The following is a 17,433-nucleotide window of genomic DNA, read 5'->3' on the forward strand; positions in this document are numbered from 1 at the left end:
GTTACAAAGTATTAATAACTCACTGGTCAACTTTATTGGATTAGTAAAATAAATATAAACCCCATCTCTTCTCTAAGTAAAAGAACCTTCCAAAACATTCTTACATAAGTCAGTGTTATATTCCACTAACTTTATTTTTAGTTTTATATCCATGGAGTAAAGAGTGTATTCTCTATGAATATTTCTAGCACTATGGTGCATGGGAAAAACTATTAGACGCAACTCTGCAATTATTTCAAAGTGCACTTTTTTGATCTGTGTTGAATTTGTCAGTTCCACTTAAAAGTAATGATTTCCTAACTTTTCCAGCTTAATAGTATGTTTTGTTTGCTTAAGATATTAATACTCTCAATTATCCTTAGCAATTACATTTTGAAAATTTCTAAAGATAACTTAAATTAGTTTTAATTTGAGATTGGCAGTGGTGGGCAGAATGTGATTTACTGATCAGTGTAACCAGAAGCACATGCTGGTATCACAAATCCACACTAGTGAGAGAGAATGTGCTTACCTTCCATTTGTGTCATTTCAGCTTTCTCTTTAGAGTTCTATGGCAGTGATCAGGCCTGACAGCATTTTCTAAGTGGATTGCTGAGCAGGCATTTATTAAAAACTATAAGAGCAGCGGTATGAGGTCAAAAACCTGAGTTCTCCTCCCTACCTTGTACTCTTCCACCAAGTTTCTGGACCTTTCTGCTATAAATTTCTTTCCTTTAAAGCAGGGAACTAATCCTTTTCCAGGATAGCTTGCATATATCTTAATAGGTGTGAATATAGAAACACAAGAAAATATAATGGATTAGCACATCCTATGATGTTTTAGACTTATGTAGTCCATCTTTTACTTTACAAAAGATAGTGCAAAGGAGGTTTAAAAAGGGGGAGATGGGGCCTCCCTGGGGGCACAAGGAATTAAGCACAGCACTGCGAAGCTATCTGCAGCCTCTGCAACTTGAGTTTGTTCTCAGTCCTGCCAGGGATCTAACCACATGGCTCAGCAGACCTCTCCTATTTCGCCTGCTGCTCCCCTCAGCAATGTATTTCAACCTATCTGCCTGTTTGTTCCCCACTCTACTCTGGTGAATCCTCCACCCCCAGCAGCTCTGGCCTGTACCCCAGTTCTTGTGCATAAATAAATAAATCTTTTAAAAAATGAAATAAAAAGGGGGGAGATTAAAGAGCTCTTCTTAAGAAATTTACCTTGAGGGCCCTCCCTGGTGGCCTAGCGGTTGAGCGCTGGGTTGCGAAGCTGCCCACAGCCTCTGCAGCACCGGTTTGATCCCTGGCTGCTCCCCGGCCACCACAGGGGGAATCCCACATGGCGCACAGATCTCTCCTGCCTCCCGCTGCTCCCCTCAGCAGTGTACTTTGGTCCTTCTGCCTGCTCTGCTCCCCGCTCTGGCTCTGGTGAATTCTCTCACCCTGCCATGCTTCTGACTGTACCCAGTGCTTGTATAAATAAATAAAAATAAATCTTAAAAAAAAAAAAGAAATTTACCTTGAAAATTTATGAATACAATAAAATAGGCTTCATAATATTTTAACAATTTAACTTATTAAATGCCAAGAAAATACATTGCCAGTTGTAAATATATAAAATGAGTGTACTCTTCAAACTCATGCAATGGGTCTAATTAGATGTGAAATGCTTATTTGGGGCAAGGAACTATACTAAGTACCAACAACTTGGGAAATAGTATTGGCAGGATTAGCCTGCTCCATCACTTGAGCTGAGAAACACAATGTTGCTGAGAAAATACTTTGGGGTGTAGAATGGTTAATTTGTGTGTTAACTGGCAACTGCATTAATGCACAGAATGGTGTCCTGAAAGAATTGCCCTTGAGTTTTCATTTGAGTCACAATACAGCATGTCCTTTAGTAAAGGTGTGTATTGTTATCATTTCATTCCAGTAGATGGTGACACCAGAATCCATGCTGAAGGCTACCTTGCCTCTCTTTGCCAGATTCATCATCAGCAATGGACTGCAGACCAAGCACGGGGTATTTGAGATCACAGTGGAGACTGTGGACAGAGCCTTACCTGTGGTGACCAGGAACAAGGGGCTGAGAGTAGCCGAAGGGGCCATGGGCCTGCTTTCCTCTGACCTCCTTCAGCTGACAGATCCTGACACAGCAGCAGAAAACCTCACCTTCCTTGTGGCTCAGCTCCCCCAGTATGGCCAACTCTACCTGAGGGGGACAATACTGCTTCAACACAACTTTACTCAACAAGATGTGGACAGCAAGAATGTGGCCTATAGCCACTTGGGAGGGGACTCCCAGGTTGACCACTTCACTTTTGTGGCCACAGACAGGACAAACCAAGGCTTTATTGTGGATGGGAGAGTGTGGCAAGACCCTGTTTCATTCACCATCCAGGTTAGTATGATAAATATACAATTCATTGTCAGAGATGTGGAAAAAATGACTTCAAAGAGAACTGATTTTTCCTTTTCTTTCATTCAAATATGTACTGTGCTTCTACAGCATGCCAACCATTATACAAGGCACCAGGCACATTAATATGAGCAAAGCAGATGTAGTCCCTGCATAGAGGCTAATGACTGACCTCAAGAGTCAGTGGTAGAACAAAAAACAGCAAAATTTGGAATTTTTGTTTTGTCATTTTTTTGTTGTGTGGCCTTCAAAACAATTCTTTAACTCTTCTGATTATACTTTTCTTTCTTTGTAAAATAATTTCAGCAAGAATTAAATAAGACTATGTAGCATATTATCTTACATATAGTAAATATTCTGTATCTTGTAACTACTCATGATACCTAACTATATATTATGCTAATGCTTGTTGGTCTATGCAATTTTAATGGTTTTCAATTAAACACATAAAAACCTATAAAGCAGCATCATTTCACATGTAATAATGGGAAGGAACATACTTGTAGCAAGCTATAATTGTTGGAGTGTCACATTACATAAATCTCATTTAGCTCTCATAAAAATCCTATGAGGTAAGTTTTATAATCTCAAATTTATAATATTCAGTTCAGTTTATGTATTTGGTCCAATACATAAAAGACTCAAGTTTTTCTGATCCCAGACATATATGTCTCTTCTCTGGCAATAAACCACCTCATTTGTGTTGACTACTGTGATGATTTTTGGAGGACATAATGTTTTTTTCTTTTTTAGTCAAAATGCATCATCTATGCTCTCATTCTCAGACTCTTGAATCCATGCTCCTTGGTTCACCCTATTCTACATAATTCCACTAACCATAAAGAAGATAAAGCTATTTGTTACTTCAAGATGCATTCTCATTATATAAAGTAATCATAATACTCTCTTTCTCTTTAGTTTTTGGGTTGGTTGGTCAGGGTTTTTCAGGGAAATAGGACCAATAGTTGTGTGTGTGTGTGTGTGTGTGTGTGTGTGAGAGAGAGAGAGAGAGAGAGAGAGAGAGAGAGAGAGAGAGAGAGAAGATTGATTTATTTTTAGGACTTGGCTGATGCAATTGGGGTCTGACAATACAGGACAGGACAGCAGTCTGGAAATTTCAGCAGCAGTTGATGTTGTTGTCTTGACTTCAAAGGCAGTCTGGAGGATGAATTCCTTTCTCTTTAGGGGAGTTTAATGTTTTCTCTTATAACCTTCAACTGTTTGGATAAGATCCACCACATTATGGAGGGTAGTCTGCTATAGTCACAGTTTACTGATTTAAATATTAATCAATCTAAATGCAAAATGACCTACACCAAGACACATCATTATTAAAGTATCAAAAATCAAAGATACAGAAAAAATTATAGGTATCCAGAGAAAAGAAGATATTATAAAAAGGCATCCAAATTAGGCTTTCCTTGGATTTCACCCCAGTCACCCTCCAGGCAAGAAGAGAGTAGAATGAAGTATTCACAATCCTAAAAGACAAGAACTGCCAGCCAAGAATACTCTATCCTGCAAAATTATCATGCAGATATGCAAGTGAAATAAAGGCTTTCTTAGACAAATAGAAGTAAATGGGGTTGATAAGCATCAAACCTGCCCTACAAGAAATGTTGGAAGGCATTCTACAAGAAAAAAACAAAACACAAAACTCTGAGTCAAATGACAATAGGAATATGAAATCAGAAGCACGAACAAGAATATTATGAGTCAATAACAAAACACTAAACGGGAGGAAGGACAGGATAAAACCTACATAGTTAAATGTTGGAGAGTTGATGTGAGCTCATAAATGTTAATCAACTCTTAAAAATACCTCCACAAAAACATATATATATATATATATATATATATATATCCCTTTCTAAGGAAAATATAAATGGATATATATGTGTGTGTGTGTGTGTGTGTGTTAAAAAAAAAACACAAAGCTAAGGAGAAACATCTAAAAAAAACACCTCCACAGCAATATCTAGCTGGGTGTTTGACCAAACAAGTGGACATTATAGACTAACCAAATTGACACAAAAATTAGTCATCATGGTCTCTATTTAAGGTAGGATCTGAGTAGAAAGGTGAGGGAGTCATGATAATATATAATGCATACATCATGAATCTTTGGCAGTAGAGAGCTTTAGGAAATGTAATGAAATAATGGTGTACTGGAAGAAGTCAGAAGATATTGCTAGAACTGACATGGTGTGTGAGAAGTACTGTTTATACAGTAACATAATTATGGTTTTTGTTATATATTTTAATGCTATTACTCACACTTTTTAGTGTATTAATAGTCATTTTCTTGATTCCTGACTCCCCACACTAGGTAGGGGAATGTCATTGTGCTGTCCAACCAAGAATAATCTTCTGGGGGTCTACTTGGCTGTATTTGTAGGAGTTATCCATTATGAGTGCAGACACAAGTGTTCTTTCCTATACTCCAGAGAAGAGAAGGAAAGGTGTAGAGTGTAGAGAAGTACTAGAATTTAAATCAAGTCTTTCCAATATCAATACTCATCTTACAGAACATAGTTATCATAGAGAGGTACCCACTACAAGTTACAGAATTTACTGATAGAAAAATGTTGGATATATGTTGTAAAGATTCGCAAGGATTTCCATGCCAAAAAAACAAAAACATGGTTAAAAGCCTCACAGGGAGAGCCTCACATTTTCACCCATAATTCCAGCTCCCCAATTTCTTTGAGTTGAGTGCTCAAGCCATTTAGAAAGTGACTGGTCCCCATCAGCAGTGGGGGAGATGCCCCTTCAGTCTCTTTTTGGCAAGGCAATATGATATTAACCACCTCAAAGTGATGACTCTGTCCAAATAAATCTCCCAAGTGTGGGTATACCACTCTAAATGTACCAATTGGGGTAAGCAAGGAAGGGTAAAGCTTCAAGACTTGTCAAGTGTAAAACACAGGTGCATTTCACTGATACCAGTAGACACTAATCTGACATTTATTATACAGGAAATCGTGTCTGTCTGACCAAGATAATGAAATCTTGCAGCAGTCATTCCTGTGATCTTCCTTAAAAGCGGGTGCAGTTGGAGGTGAGGGAGAAAGGGTCAACCAGTCCCTGCTTCCTATAGTTTAGGCAAGTCTGAGATGATTTTCAGAAAATACAATACAAGTGATTACAAGAGTGTAGCCTTTCCTTTTATAAAATGTCTTGTATTCTAATCTTTTAAAAATGCTTTTAGTATACTGAGCCAAAGACCTGCTTTTGAAGAAGCTGGACATTTAATAATATTAGGATACATTTTATTACAAATATGAGTAAAGACACAAAAGGAAACATGTAACAAGAGTTTAGGTAATAATGTTTTTTTTAAAAAACAAGTGGTCACCAAAGGTATTTGGTTTTCAAGGGAAATCTAGCATTAAAACCCCCCTATACTTAGCTAGTTATTGATTTTGTGGAATTTTTTTAATGATTCATCTATTCTCTTAATCTTTTTAATAGTTGCAGAGAATTCTTTTATGTTATCATACAAACAATATATAGGCCTTGTCATTAACAATTATTCTTTTCTTTGCTAATGTGAACTGAGATTCCCATAATATTATTTTTGAGTAAATGAATGATTAGGAGTAAAGGGAATGAAGACAGCATTGTTATTGTACCTGTTTTCTAGTTTCAGTGGTAAATTGTGCTAAACATACTTCCTCTGTAACCTACAATAATCATTTGCAATAAGGACTGCCCTCCATGCCCGACCTGGATGGCTGACACATCTAATTAGATGGTGTAGAATTTGAACCTATATTTTTCTTCTTACTCATGAGTGAGTAATTATCCATCCACCATCTTCACAAATTGAATCTGCCCGTTTAGTTAACTTGGTTCTCATCCTCAATGAAACAAATGCACAAATACCTATAACTGATCACCTGACATTTTTTTTCTTGTTGAAGTATTTTTATTAATACTTAGGCCATTTGAACAAAGATACATTAAAAAATGTTTAATGCATTTGTAAAACCTTAGAACTTTGTTACTATAAATTACCAAATACTAGGAAAATGGGGAATCCTGTGCAGCTAACATTAAGCTGGCAATACAATTCCTGGGTCAGTTTTACTGTTGTCATTCAACAACTTTTCCTAGAGCTTCTGTTATGGTTCAGGCACTGTGCCAGCAGTAGGGAATAGAGAAGAAAAAAAAGACCTGGTCTTTGCTCTCATGGGGCTTATGTCTTAGTGGGGGAGTTAGACAACAGACACATGAAAGAAGGTCAAAGTTTGCAGTGGAAAATTGGATTCTCTTTTAGGCATCATGACAGTTGCTGAAGAAATGGTGAAGAAGACAGTTTTTAGCAGAAATTAGCAATTAAAGGGAATGAAAATTTGAAATTTGGGAAGTTTGTTGACTCTTTAAAGTCCTATGCATCGGGATGCAGAGCCTCTATATAATAATTTATATGATTATTGATGATTCAGGTGGACCAGCAGGACAAAACACCCCCTCACATCACGCACTTGCACCCCCCTTCTCAAGTGGTGCTCCTGAAAAATGGCTGTTATGGGATTTATATTTCTTCCCGGGTGTTGAAGGCATCGGATCCTGACACTGATGATGATCATATCATCTTTAAGATTTTACAAGCACCCCAACATGGACATCTGGAGAACACAACCACAGGTACTGACTTCTTTAATCCTTGTAATTATTCATTTTAAAATACCCAGTAGCTGCTGATGCTAGAGAGTAATTTAAGTGGAAACCCATTTGGTAGACACTCTCTTGGGCTTACTGATAGATGTAGTTTATAAACAAATATTGGTGCTACAGAAGGCTTGATGCTGAACTTTCCCAAATTCATTTTGAGTGGGAGAATGAAATACTGGTCCATAGCTGTTTATTGTTTCTAAGTTATTTTCAATAGCCTGACTGTAATATATCAGGAGGAACACACAGTATGAGGACCAATCTCAAATTTGTAACTAATTTTTTAATCATGAATTCTAAATGATGTCAAGCAGTTAGTTTAGAAAATTCTGAATTGGGTGTTTTTTTGTGCATAATGATTTTTGTGCATTGTTTATTATTTGTGCTTTATGAAGACGGTATCAAGTTAGATCACGAAACAGAATGGCATAGAATTGCAGATTTTGTTATTGTCCTCTCCTGTTTTTGTATTTTCTTTAAGGCACAATATTTCTGGGATAAAGTAAAGTTTAAAGCCTAATTTAAGTTCATTGCATTTGAGTTTGAAGGTAGTTACAATAATGGTAATTTCTTTAAAAAATACACTTTGGCTGTTTTAAAACCATGTTTAAAATAAAAGAGATGTACAATTTTAAACAATTTTATTGAATATTTTGTTAGATTACTCATGAAACTCATTTATTCTTTTTGTAGGTGAAGTTATCCACAAGAAATTTAGTCAGAAGGACTTAAACAGTAAGACCATTCTCTACATCATAAACCCATCTTTGGAAGTAAATTCAGATATCATGGAATTTCAAATCATGGACCCAACAGGGAACTCTGCAACACCTCAACTGTAAATTATTTTGCTTATTCAATAGTCCTGTATAGAATGTTCAGAACATATCTGATTAGGAAAGTTGTTCTTTTTCAAACAAAAATTGTTTTTTTCTTTTTCAAACAAATTGTTGTTTTTGTTCTTTTTCAAACAAAAATTAAGAGGATAAATTGATAGACTATATCACAAACTCATACAGTTTATTTTGAAGAAGAATTTTCTTTTTATTACTGCTGGAGACTGGGAAAGTTAGTAGTTTTACAGGAGTATGGAAATATTTAAAATCTATTAATTCATTGAATGCATGTAAATGCATACACTTTCTCGCACAGAGAGGTTTCTGTCTTGGCAATTGCAGGTTAATGTACAAATCATGCAGCAAGAGGTCACTCTAGGACTGAGTTAGTAACCAGCCTTCTGAAACCCCTGGAGCCAGGAAGAATGAGATAGTCTGAAGTGTTAGCCAAAATCTCTTTGGCTCACAAAACAAAACCCAAAATTATTACTTCCAGCTGCTATATAAGTTAATGAACCTATCATATATAAGATTAGACCAAGGAAAGAGGAAAATGGACTTGGAGCGGTATTGAGTGTCACGAAGACATTGTATAGTGTATGACTCTCAGGTAAATGAGAATAATAATTCCTCAAATTTAAGATAAGCAACAGACATAGTAATTTCACTTACTGGTCCACTGTTCTGGATTTTGTAATGTAAATCTTGAATAACTTACCATCAGATGACCACAGAAAGATTAGTCAGTCCTTTGTGTGTGTTTTTTTTTTTTCTTTTTAAATCTGATGCTTTTTAGTCAACTGAAAACAAAGTTTTTGATTTACCCTAGTTTTGGTATACACCATATCCTACTCAAACTAAACACATCATAGGTGATTTCAACTCTTTCACGGGACTTTTATAACAGAACATGGACAAAGGAAGAAAAGAAAAGAGAAATCCACCTCTAGTCTTTATTCTTGCTTTTTCAGTCTTGAATTGCAATGCCAGCAAATGCCAGCAGATGTCTCTATAGTCATTGCTAGAAAAAGACATCTCAAAATATACTCCCATGGTCCTACTTCCATTGGCCTGAGAAAGAGTAGTAGTGCCTAGTTTCCACAGATTTTTTACTAAGTGGTTACCATATGCCACGTACATAGTATTAAAAGTTATGAAATAGGCATGAGCAAGGAAGAGCTGGCCCCTGACATTAAAATGTAGTCATGAGGTTATAAAACTAAAGTGAATAACCACTACTCATTAAACTCACTCCTACCCAGGAGAAATGTTTCCACATTTCCAAATATAAATACAATATTTATATAAAATATATTAACTACTTGTAATTTCTAACAAATGTCTTCCAATCCTCAAGAAAATGTCAAAAATATGCAGCTCCAAACACAATAAATACATTCACTTCATTTACTTTTTTAATAGTTCAGCCAAAAAAGTAACAAGTCAGACTTGTTATTGACATAATGCTGCCATTGATCCTCCAGGTATGAACAGAAGAATTGTCCTCACAATTGCGCTAATGCAATTATGTCACTTACAGGCCCTTTTCATTCTTATTGTTACCAAGGACATTGCTTTTAAAGATGATTTATATTTTTAAATATCCACATGTTCATGGATGTGAACAGAAGAATTTATAATCTTCATTGAGGCCATTTTTTTAAAAGATTTATTTATTTATTTATAAAAGCACTGGGTATAGTCAGAAGCGCGGGAAGGTGAGAGAATTCACCAGAGCCAGAGTGGGGAATAGAACAGGCAGACAACTGAAATACACTGCTGAGGGGAGCAGTGGGTGCGGCAGGAGAGGTCTTTCGTGTCATGTGGGACCCTCGCCAGCTACTGGGTATCGAACCGGCTCTGCAGAGGCTGCAGGCAGCTTCACAGCTCAGCACTCAACCTCTGTGCCACCAGGGGAGGCCCAATTGAGGCCATTTTAAAAAGGCTCCCCTATTTGAAACATCTACTTCAATTTCATGTTCCTAGGCAGATGTTTCCAATTCAATTTGAAACAATTGCAACCAATGAAACAAAAAGGTACAAAATATACCTACCAAGAACTAACCCCAAAATAATTATGATTTTATTCTGATACACACTAAGTTGCTTTCTTTAGAGTAGGCAGGAGGAGTCAGAAATTACGCATAATTTTTGAATGGTGTAGTTATTCCCAACCTCAGTTGTAAGTAGATGTTTTTGGAACAAAACGTACATTTTTCCAGTAAGACACAATGCTATGAATAGTGGGTTTCTTCCTAAGAGCCAGCAAGAACCTAGTTACATGGAAATATAAATCATAGGCCTTTGCAATATAATTGATGTTTGCTCTATTTCATTGCCCCTTGAATCATCACAGCCACCTGTGAGTTAGGTGCAATTATGACACAGAATTTAAAGATGAGGAAACTGAAGCACAGAGATAGAAAGCGACTTTTCCAAGCTCATGCAGCTACTAGTGAAGGAGCTCAGATATGAGCGCAGGAAGTCTGGCCGTGGAGTTCATAGTTTTCCTCACTGCACCAAAGATACTGCTACCCTTAACAAGCATATTAAACTCACTTTAAGGATAAGGGGCAGCAGACTTAACTCCCTCTTTTTTGTCTAGATGTTGGTCACCCAGTGTAAGGCCAGGACCGGGCACAGGTGCAGGTTTTCTGATCCCATGCAGACCGGGCAAAGGAGGAGTCAGAGTCCTCAGTAGTTTTGCAGGTTTTTTATTTGGGGTTCACCAGGCATATGGCAGGCAGGGGTGCTGGCTGGGGGGCTGGGAGGCTGGCAGGCCTCCCAGCCCCCAGCAAGTCTTCACTCTATCTGGGCTCTCTAGCGTTCGTTCTGCTGCTTCTCGGCTTCGGCTGCGGCGGCTGCTGCTGCTGCTGGTGCTGGTGCTGCTGGCGTCCCCCGTGACGCCGCCCTTAAAAGCACAGTCTTAGCTCAGCTGAATCCCATCTACCTATGCCCACACCCTATTCCAGGTGCCCACCATCAGGCATGCATTCAGGACAAGGATCCATCATCTATCCTGATGGCGGAAGGGCAGAAAAGCCTGATATTTTCTTTACCCTACAGTCCACCCCCTCAGGGTTTTCTGCCATACAGTCTATACATATACACACAATTTTCTAAGCAAACAAACAATGCAGCCATGGCCCACAAAAGCAAATACATCAAATAACAAAATACAACATAACAAAATACAACAGAACACAAATAAGTCCAGGCAGGGCACCAACCAAGTGCAAAAGACAATTATTGGTACCAGCAGATGAGCCACCAAATCTGCTGCCGAAGGCACTGCTCATACGAGGGAGGGGAATCACTCATGGCATCTACTATATCACACCAGGAGCCGTCAGGCTTCCTGGCCTTCTCTGGCTGTAGTCTAGGCTACAAGGCACACAGCATCCACCCCCAGGATGCACTAGCTCTGGGATTGGCAATTTTATTCTGTTGGGGGTAATCGCCAACCCTCAGGGTTTCTGTCTGCAGTCGCTCCAACACTCGGCCTTCATGGCCACCCATGCGACTCACAGACCCCTGCTCTCAAGCCAACCCACTGCACAAGCACATGGGTTGGGGATCCAAACTTTGCATTTGGCTTGGGCTCCACCCCAAGCCACATTCCCCACCCGTCCCACAAGGACGGGCTCCTCAGCTCCTCACCCTCACTCAAGAATGAGCAGGGCATCACCCATAGGTGATTTTACGAGACTCACAGGGCTTCAGCATACCCAGGCTGCTTAACAGCCGCTTTAGGGCTTCTCAACTTAGCATCAGTACCAGCTTTTGCCACCTTAGTTGGCTTTTCTCCTCCACCTGGCCACTGGGCATACACAGGCTGCTTTTGGCCATCTAGGCCCACTGGCCACCCCCAGATTCTCAAAAAATAAACATAACCTGCTAAGGTCCTCCGCCTTCTGGCGGGATTGTCAGTCCAAAATCATCAGTTCATCAGTCTATCAGTCCATTGGCCTCTCCCTGCTTCAGCAATGGCCTGCTGCCTCAGGGGTCATTGGCTGGTCCTTTCCGGTGTCGTTGGCTGGTCCTATCCGGTGTCGTTGGCTGGTCCTTTCCGGTGTCGTTGGCTGGTCCTTTCGGGCGTCTCCTTCACGCCAGGTCTCATCCTATAGCTCGTGGACGTATCCATCTTCTGTGCCGCCATGGCACCTCCAGCATCATCACAGGCAAACAGTCTCTTCTCCTTAGTCCCTCCAGGTCTTCGGAGGGCTCCAATACCCGTCTGCATGGATCTTGCCGACTTACGCCAATTGTAAGGCCAGGACCGGGCACAGGTGCAGGTTTTCTGATCCCATGCAGACCGGGCAAAGGAGGAGTCAGAGTCCTCAGTAGTTTTGCAGGTTTTTTATTTGGGGTTCACCAGGCATATGGCAGGCAGGGGTGCTGGCTGGGGGGCTGGGAGGCTGGCAGGCCTCCCAGCCCCCAGCAAGTCTTCACTCTATCTGGGCTCTCTAGCGTTCGTTCTGCTGCTTCTCGGCTTCGGCTGCGGCGGCTGCTGCTGCTGCTGGTGCTGGTGCTGCTGGCGTCCCCCCGTGACGCCGCCCTTAAAAGCACAGTCTTAGCTCAGCTGAATCCCATCTACCTATGCCCACACCCTATTCCAGGTGCCCACCATCAGGCATGCATTCAGGACAAGGATCCATCATCTATCCTGATGGCGGAAGGGCAGAAAAGCCTGATATTTTCTTTACCCTACACCCAGGCTGCAAAAAAAGGAGGAATACTTATTCCTCGAGAACCTTTAAGTTTTATTTTTTAATGTAAATTACAAGTATGAATATTAGTGTAAACTTGTTTAACACCCTGAGACTATGGTATGGAAAATAGGCAATAAGCCACTGAACTTAGAGTCAAAAGATAGGGTTTGAGCTTTAACTCTGCCTTTGACCTAAATGATCATTCTTACCTTTGTTATCTCATCTGTAAAATGAAGAGAGTACTGTATTTTGTGTAGAGAAACAAATGTGATTAAAAAATACAACATGGTCTCCCCTGGTGGCGCAGGCAGTTGAGTGTCGCACTATGAAGCTGTCTGCAGCCTCTGCAGTTAGGGTTCGATCCTGGCTGGCCGGCGAGAATCCCACATGGTGCAGCAGATCTCTCCTGTCTTGCCCGCTGCTCCCTTCAGCAGTGTATTTCAGTCGGTTTGCCTGTTCTGTTGCCTGCTCTGTCTCTGGTGAATCCTCTCACAGTCCAGCGCATCTGGCCTGTACCCCGGCACTTGTATAAATAAATAAATCTTTAAAACAAACAAACAAACAAAATACATACAACAGCATCCTGAATACTTAAAACCTTAACAAATCTACCTTATGGTGCTCTCTCTTGTCGTTCATTTGGGTGGATACAGTAATTGACTGTTTGAAGAAGTATCCCAGAGACAGTTGGTGGTCAGCTAAGCCCCATCTCTAATTATGAATTGATTCTGGGATGACTCACATTGTAAATAATCAACCTGCTTATTATTGAATAAGCTAAATGCTGTGGAACTTTGTGTTCTTGGTTCACTTAAACAGAATTAATAGATTAATAGTTTGCATATTCAAAGGGGTGAAAACCTGTAATAAAACTAAAGGGACTACTGTGTGCAACCTGGACTAGAAATTGGGTCTTTTAAAGAGCAAGACAGACCTATATTCAGTGAGAATTTTCCAGAATCTTGATTGCTAATAAGTTTTTGCTACTGCAGCATATTTATGGAATGGGTCAATTGATTTTCTATTAGAAAAAATGTTCGGGAATGCTGGTTTAGGCAAAACTAATCAAGTTATTGCTGGCTACTTAACTTGGCTGCTGTTTAATTGTATCACATTGCAGAACCATGGAGATGCTTGTATGGACAGGGAATCTCTGAGAGAGGGATATAGACAGCAGCGTATATCAGCTTGATTTGAATATAGAAATACCTTCCTCCCAATACCTCACTGAACAAAGATTTCTTGGAATACATTTAAGGGACACTTTTTTGTGAAATCCAGTGAAATTTGCATAAATACTTAGACTTGGCTAAATTTCAGGCACTGTGCTAGGTGCTTTCACGTGTCTGATTTGATCTGCAAAGCACAATCCTTTAAGGGCAATAAGGAAATCAGCCTCAAAGCACTTACTTAATTGGCCTGAAATCTCTAAGTAGATGAGTGACAGAGCTGGAAGTGATCCCTAATCTCCTGACTTTAAGTGCATGCTCACCTTCCTTGCCCATGCCTTGACATACTCATAAGCTCATGCCTGTTCTCTGGTCCAACTTCAATCTCAAGATGATCACAACTCCCAAGCTAAGCTGCACAGAACCCACATTGTTCATCAGAAACACCTTTGTAGACCACAGAATGTATCCAGCTTCTTACCAAGACAGTTTCCTACTATGTCTTCTATGTTGATCTCTTTTTTCTGCCCACTGGAGAAGAAAAAAGTCAACTTCAAAGGAGAAATTGTCCCACAGAGAAGTTCTTCCTAACTTAGGGGGCTCCTCTGGCTGCTGCATGATTCCAGTTCTGCCTTTCCTCCATCTGGCTGCCCTCATTCTGGCTGTCCTATTATTCATGCTTGGCCATAAAAGAGAAAGGGTGAAAGAAATTAAAAAGAAAAGGAAATTTTAACAGGTGAACTTTGCAATGTTTTAGCAACTCTTATGAAACACCTTATAGGGGAAGAGGTTGAAATAGTTGACTGGGGAAAACTTATATATTACCTGCCAGCCAGAAGTTAAAGTATTTGTATCCAGACTAGATCTAGGAAAGTAGAGAGGAAGGGAAGAGAAATAGCACATATTAAGCACCCACTGTGTACAGGTGCTTTATACATATTAACTAATTTTAATTTTCATCATTTGATGTGCATGTAATTCTCCTCATTTTAAAGATAATGAAAACTGAGACTCAGAGAGATTAACTGACCCTAATCACACACTAATAAGTGGTTGCAAAATGTGTCTGACTCCAGAGCACTTGTTTTGGGTACTCACTATGCTGTCTCCTGGCTAAACTGTTTCCCCATTATCATGAAAGACAAAAATGAAAACACAGGTGTTCATAACATTAGATTATGGAACTTAATAGCATCATCTTTGAATTGATGTCCTAAATTAAATACTTAGAAGAATAATTTTTTAACATTTCATTTTCTTAAGTCATGCTATTTGATTATAAACAAAGATCTAGTTATCAGACAAATCTAATCACCATTGTAGCTTCTATAAAATATTTCACTGAGAAACTCAATGTACTTAATGAGTATTTATTAAGGTTCATTTAACCACTTTGAATTACAGACTCATAGTTATTAGACTTTGGGAATGAGGAAACTGAGGCATGGAACAGCTAACTACTTTTTAATCACAGACTCTTGACAGAAAGAACAGAAAGCTCATAACGTCTAATCCAGAAAAATTCCCACTACTCCAACCTATATCTTCCATTCACAATGGTGGCTAGGTACCAACATCTTGTTTTCCATTAAATCAGTTTCTGTATTGTGATTAGTATCTCGAAAATCACTTAGAAAAGTATGTATTAATTGGAGATGATTTTTCCCACCAAGGAAAGTTTGAAAATATCAGAAACAGTTTTAATCATCGTAACTGGAGAGGAATGATACAATTGAACTAGCAGGTATTGGCTAGGGTTGTAGGGTGTTGCTAAACATTTTACAATACAAAGAATAGCTTCCCAAACAAAGAATTATCTGGTCAAAATGTCAATGGTGTAGAGGTTGAGAAACTCTGACTCAGAGATTAAGGACTTCTCACCTCCTATTAAATGACTTGAAATGATTGCCGCATGGGATTCACATAAAGTATTCCCATAAACTTCTCTTCTGACCTTAGCATGAGCTTTACTCAAGGGTTATAGGAGAAGGGAGTGATTGTTAAAATGTGAAGATTTGAACCAACTCTTGTGTACATGACACCTACCCATTTAGAGCTCTCCAAACTTCTCTCCTGGGCTCATGCACCTGGTTATCTACACAATCCCAGATACAGCTGTTGTGGCTTCTTGCAGACTTCCTATGACTGAATGCATTTGTTATTTTTCTTCCAAGTGTTTATGTAGAGTTGAAAAAATCAGATTCTTAGCATAGAAAGATCTTCTCAAACACAGTACTACAAAAACCAAAAAGTCATATACAAACACATGTTGCACATCTCCTGTAGGTTCTTTGTGATTGAAATCATTTTCTGGAAGATATATAGTCTGACTTAAATTGCATGGCTTTTCAATAGATCTTTATTATTTGTAATGAGTTTTAAGAAAACAAATAAGAACGCTATGTAATGACTGCCTTGACCTCTAAGCATTATGCAGCGCTCTAATAGTGCATCAGGGTAAGGCACTCACTTTCCCAAATATCAAAACCCTTTGTGCTTTGAAGCCGAGGAGCATCTAGGTCAGTAGATGCTTATGGATCTAGGTCAGTAACCAAAATGCATTTAGTGTTAGGCCTTCAGGTCACCTGGATCTGTGGAGTGACATTGATGAATTTTTGCTTGTCATGTTTACCATTAGTAATGAATGGATTCTCAGAAGAATGAACACTGAAACTCCTTTGAACTTTCCCAAGGTTTAGCTGAAATCCATCCATATTTACCTATTTTACTTGTTGTCACTGTTCTTTTTCCCCATTTCATCTTTCTGTCATCTCCCCCAAACCCTCATGCTGATACTTTTTTCTTTCTCATTTAAGTGGATCCTTTAGGGATTATTTGCTACATGTTACTTCTGGCATTTTAATATCTTTGTTGTTTGTTTTCTTCTGATTCTTTAAGCATAGTTATTTACTGATATATTTTATGCTGAACTTCAGTTATAGCAAAGGCCCATGAAAGTCTCAATATTTTTTAATAAGGGTTCTGTTTTTATATCAAAGTTTCATTAATCCCAGAATGCCAGTAACAATAATTGACTCTATTAGTTGAATAAACATTCGGTTCATATAGACTCATGAACCTTTGCAGTTTCCCTCACTACCCTGCCCCACTGACCCAGGTCCTGGGAGTAGAAGCCAGTACTATTGAGTTGATTTTGCTTGTGAACTTAATCATACAGTACTATTGAGTTGATTTTGCTTGTGAACTTAATCATAGGATGTGACTGTGACACATGATTGGTGCAAGGGCATAAAGAGGTCAATAGAGAATAAACCTGTTTTCTAATACAAATCATCCCAGGAAAACCTGGAGAGCCCTGTGAAATTTTTAAAATTTCTAATTATAAAAAAAATCTACAAATCTAGAGGGAAGTAGAGGGAAGAGCCTGGATATGATTAGAAGCTTGACAAGTAGGTCAGGGAGCCACTGAAGTTTTCTACATTTAGAATGAAAGGGAAATGAATAAAACAAAAGCAATGGAAGTGTCTTAAGTGATCATAGTGAAAGTCGCTTGTGTATATGGGGTTGAAGGTAACAGGGGCTAGAGGGCCAAGTCTGTTTGGGGAGAAAAATTTGGGTGAAACACTTCAAGTTCTCTCACCTCCAAAAGGGAAGTGTTTCAAGGTATTCCTTGGCTG

The 17,433-nt window shown here is 39.0% G+C and overlaps 1 protein-coding gene across 7 annotated transcripts in view; it reads left to right on the top strand.

Annotated features, from left to right (window-relative positions):
- The window catches only part of FREM1 (FRAS1 related extracellular matrix 1), a 146,957-nt gene that overhangs the window by 102,898 nt on the left and 26,626 nt on the right, over positions 1 to 17,433 (top strand). For 2 of the 7 annotated variants that reach the window (XM_037491830.2, XM_037491832.2), the window contains exons 25-27: positions 1,966 to 2,380; positions 6,850 to 7,051; positions 7,772 to 7,916. In XM_037491830.2, the coding sequence (XP_037347727.1) occupies positions 1,966 to 2,380; positions 6,850 to 7,051; positions 7,772 to 7,916 (762 nt within the window). Of the gene's footprint in view, positions 1 to 1,912; positions 2,381 to 6,849; positions 7,052 to 7,771; positions 7,917 to 17,433 lie in introns of those variants that run through there. The other 5 variants (XM_037491838.2, XM_037491836.2, XM_037491837.2 and 2 more) reach the window with 4 other exon arrangements.

This window comes from Talpa occidentalis, unplaced genomic scaffold (genome assembly GCF_014898055.3).
Source record: "Talpa occidentalis isolate TD23 unplaced genomic scaffold, MPIMG_talOcc4v2.1 talOcc4.7, whole genome shotgun sequence".
NCBI classification, from domain to species: domain Eukaryota; kingdom Metazoa; phylum Chordata; class Mammalia; order Eulipotyphla; family Talpidae; genus Talpa; species Talpa occidentalis.